At 34.7% G+C, this 3,116-nt stretch overlaps 1 protein-coding gene across 1 annotated transcript; it reads right to left on the reverse strand.

The window, feature by feature from the left end:
• Positions 1–226: 226 nt before the first annotated feature.
• On the reverse strand, positions 227–1,237 carry LOC113311745. Its single transcript, XM_026560544.1, has one exon. It carries the CDS (start codon positions 1,235–1,237, stop codon positions 227–229), a length of 1,011 nt encoding a protein of 336 aa, XP_026416329.1.
• Positions 1,238–3,116: the final 1,879 nt, after the last annotated feature.

Below are 3,116 nucleotides of genomic sequence, written 5' to 3' on the forward strand. Positions count from 1 at the left end.
AACCAGCTCCCATTTTCTTTCTTTTGCCCTTTTTTTATCACTAATGAGTCTAATTCAGATGCGTGGTAAGCATGCTAGTATTATTTGTTTATAAAGTACCTACTGACTGCGTATCAATTTTACTAAGGGATAACCTGGGTGTTAACATACATAGAATTTTAGGCAAATCTTAAGTGCCGAATTTGTTTTTTTTTTTGTTGAAAATTACTTATATTGAAAGAAAAAATTACATAGGGGTATCCAAAATGTTGGTTTTCCTTATCTCATCCAAATGATTTGAGATATTGGTGTCTACCAACATAATGTTAACTCCATTTTGTAAGCTAGAAATATTAGCTGAATTAGAAAAACAAACATCAGATAGTAAAGCAGAATTTAAAAAATGTGGCATCAACACCCATTTTTGTTTATGAATTCCTTGTTTACGCGCTTCTTTTTCCAAAATGTCTGCCACTTCGTTGCCATTCCTGTTCTTAAACATAAAACCCAAAAAGTTTCCACATGTCTTCAAAATCTTCACAGCTTCAGATACTATGGCTTTGTTTCTCCAAAAGATGTTGCTCTGCTTGTCCTGAGCATAAAGGATGAGCCTCTGACAATCACCTTCCACTGAGAAGTTCTTTAGGTCCATTCTTTTTGCCCAGTTTGTTGTTTCCAGCATACTCAGAGCCTCTGCTTCTTCTGCTGTGGAGGCCCTGAAAGTCCCAGCTGTGGCTTGGATTGCACCACCTGTATCATCTCTCAGAATTATACCATATCCAGCAGGAGTAGAAGAATCAAACCAAGAAGCATCAAAGTTTATTTTGAGTTGGTTTACTTGGGGTTTTGACCATCTACTAGCATTTATATCAATATGACTATGTAACACAGAAGTGGTATTATTTATAACTCCCTGTTTTAATTGTCTCAGAGGAGACCAAAATGTCAAGTGCCTCTGAACAGCAAGAGATAGTTGAATGTTTGTTGTTGATTTGGATTGAAAGATTCGTAGACATCTTTCTTTCCAAATCAACCAACATTTAGTTGCCATGATTTCTATCTCAGAGTTTTCATATATACCTGCTATCCAGTTAGAATTCATTTGTGCAAAAGAGTAATCTAAATTACTACTATGATTTATACCCACAACAGGAGGCACCAAAGCCACAGATTTAGCATAAGGGCATTCAAAAAACAAGTGCTTTAAAGATTCACATTCATGATCACAGAAAATGCATTTTATATCTATATCATCCATATGTTTTCAGTTTTTTCCTAACAGGCAAGGAATTATGAATACACTTCCATAAGAAAATTTTTATTCTTTGCGATACATTCAACTTCCAAAAAGATTTCCAAAAAACAGTTATATCAGTATTAATGGAATCCAAAGAAGGATTTTTCAGTTTTTTGTACATTGATTTAACCGTAAAATTTCCATCATTTGTAAGCAGCCAACGTAATCTGTCTTGTTTCAACGTACCATTCATATTTGTGAAAATTCTAATTACTAGAATCTTATCAACAATTTCCGAAGTAAAGTTACTTTTAACTTTCGTTACATTCCACTTTTTGGTATTTGAGTCTAACAACTCAGATACAAGTGTTAAGAGATTGTGTTTATTACCACAGTAAGATATTAGGTTTTGTTCCATACCTGGTATCCAAATGTCAGTCCAAATGTTGATAGACTTACCGTCGCCTACATCCCAGCAACTGAATTTGTGGATTAGAGAAACCCCCTGCATAATGCATCCCCAATTCCAGGAAGCATTGCAATGTTTTTTGGCATAGAAAATAGTTGAGTTTTTAAAATATTTGTTCTTAAGAACAGTGCCTTACAGAGTATTCTGCTGTGTTGCTATCCTCCAAGCTAGTTTAGCGATCATTGCCTTATTCATTTTATTTGCTTCCTTAAAGCCTAGACCACCTACTTCGACTGGTTCACACATAAAGTCCCAACTGATAGGATAGTAACCCTAAGAGTTTTTTTGTTTTCCCCACCAAAAGTCCCTTTGGACAACATTTATTTTTTCAGTGATTTTTATAGGAAAAGAAAAGCAGCCCATTTGGTATATGGGCAGGCTAGATAAAGCAGATTTAATAAGGATTTTTTTACTTGCTTGAACCAAAGTTGTGCCATTCCAACTTTGAGCTCTGTTTTCCATATTGGTGACAATCTTATCAAAAGTCTTGATTTTTGATCTATCAATAAATAAATGAGCTCCTAAGTAGGAATCTGTAATGCTAATTTTCTTAATCTTCATAAGTCTAATCATAATCCTTTGAAATTTTGAGTGAATTCTTTTGCTAAAGAAAATGCATGACTTAGAAAAATTTATGAGCTGACCAGATGCATTACTAAATTTATTTATGATATTAAGAGATTTTTACAACTAACTAGACTAGCTTTAGAGAACACTAGACAGTCATCTGCAAAGAGAAGATGAGAGATTGGGATATTATGCCTAGATATTTTTATGCCAATTATATGCTTGGTTTTTTCTTTTGATGAAAGAAGCCTAGAGAAAACATCCATACATATTAGAAAAAGGTAAGGAGATAGTGGATCTCCTTGCCTTAATCCTCTTGTAGGGGTGAAAAACTCACCTGGTGAGCCATTTAGAAGCACTGCAATTGATGCAGTAGACACACACTGATGGATTAAACCACACCACTCCTTACTGAATCCAAAAGCAGATAGGGTTTGAAGTAAAAAGTTCCAATTGACCCTGTCAAAGGCCTTGGACATGTCAATCTTAATGCCTAAACCTCCATGTTTCATTTTCATTTTCTTTATTGAGTGAACCACTTCATGGGCCACTACAATGTTATCTGCAATTTGCCTAGAAGACAAGAAGGCCGACTGGAAATGGGAAATCATCTTTTCTAAGTGAAGTTTCAACCTATTAGCTATTAGTTTAGAAAGATTCTATATGGGGTATTACTCAGTCCTATTGGTCTGAAGTCACTAGGGGATTTAGGTTGTTTGATTTTAGGAATTAAAAAGAGAAAAGTTTCGTTTAACTTTGGGTCAATTATTTTTGAAACAAAACATTTTGGATTAAAGCAACAATTTGGTTCCCGACTAAATCCCAGTTATGATTGAAGAAACTCACTGGGAAACCGTCTGGTCC

The sequence above is a fragment of the Papaver somniferum genome, chromosome 9, assembly GCF_003573695.1.
Source record: "Papaver somniferum cultivar HN1 chromosome 9, ASM357369v1, whole genome shotgun sequence".
Taxonomy (NCBI): domain Eukaryota; kingdom Viridiplantae; phylum Streptophyta; class Magnoliopsida; order Ranunculales; family Papaveraceae; genus Papaver; species Papaver somniferum.

Excerpts from the sequence above, each read along its gene's own strand:
- LOC113311745 (XM_026560544.1), bottom strand. The coding sequence starts at position 1,237 with ATGGATGATATAGATATAAAATGCATTTTCTGTGATCATGAATGTGAA.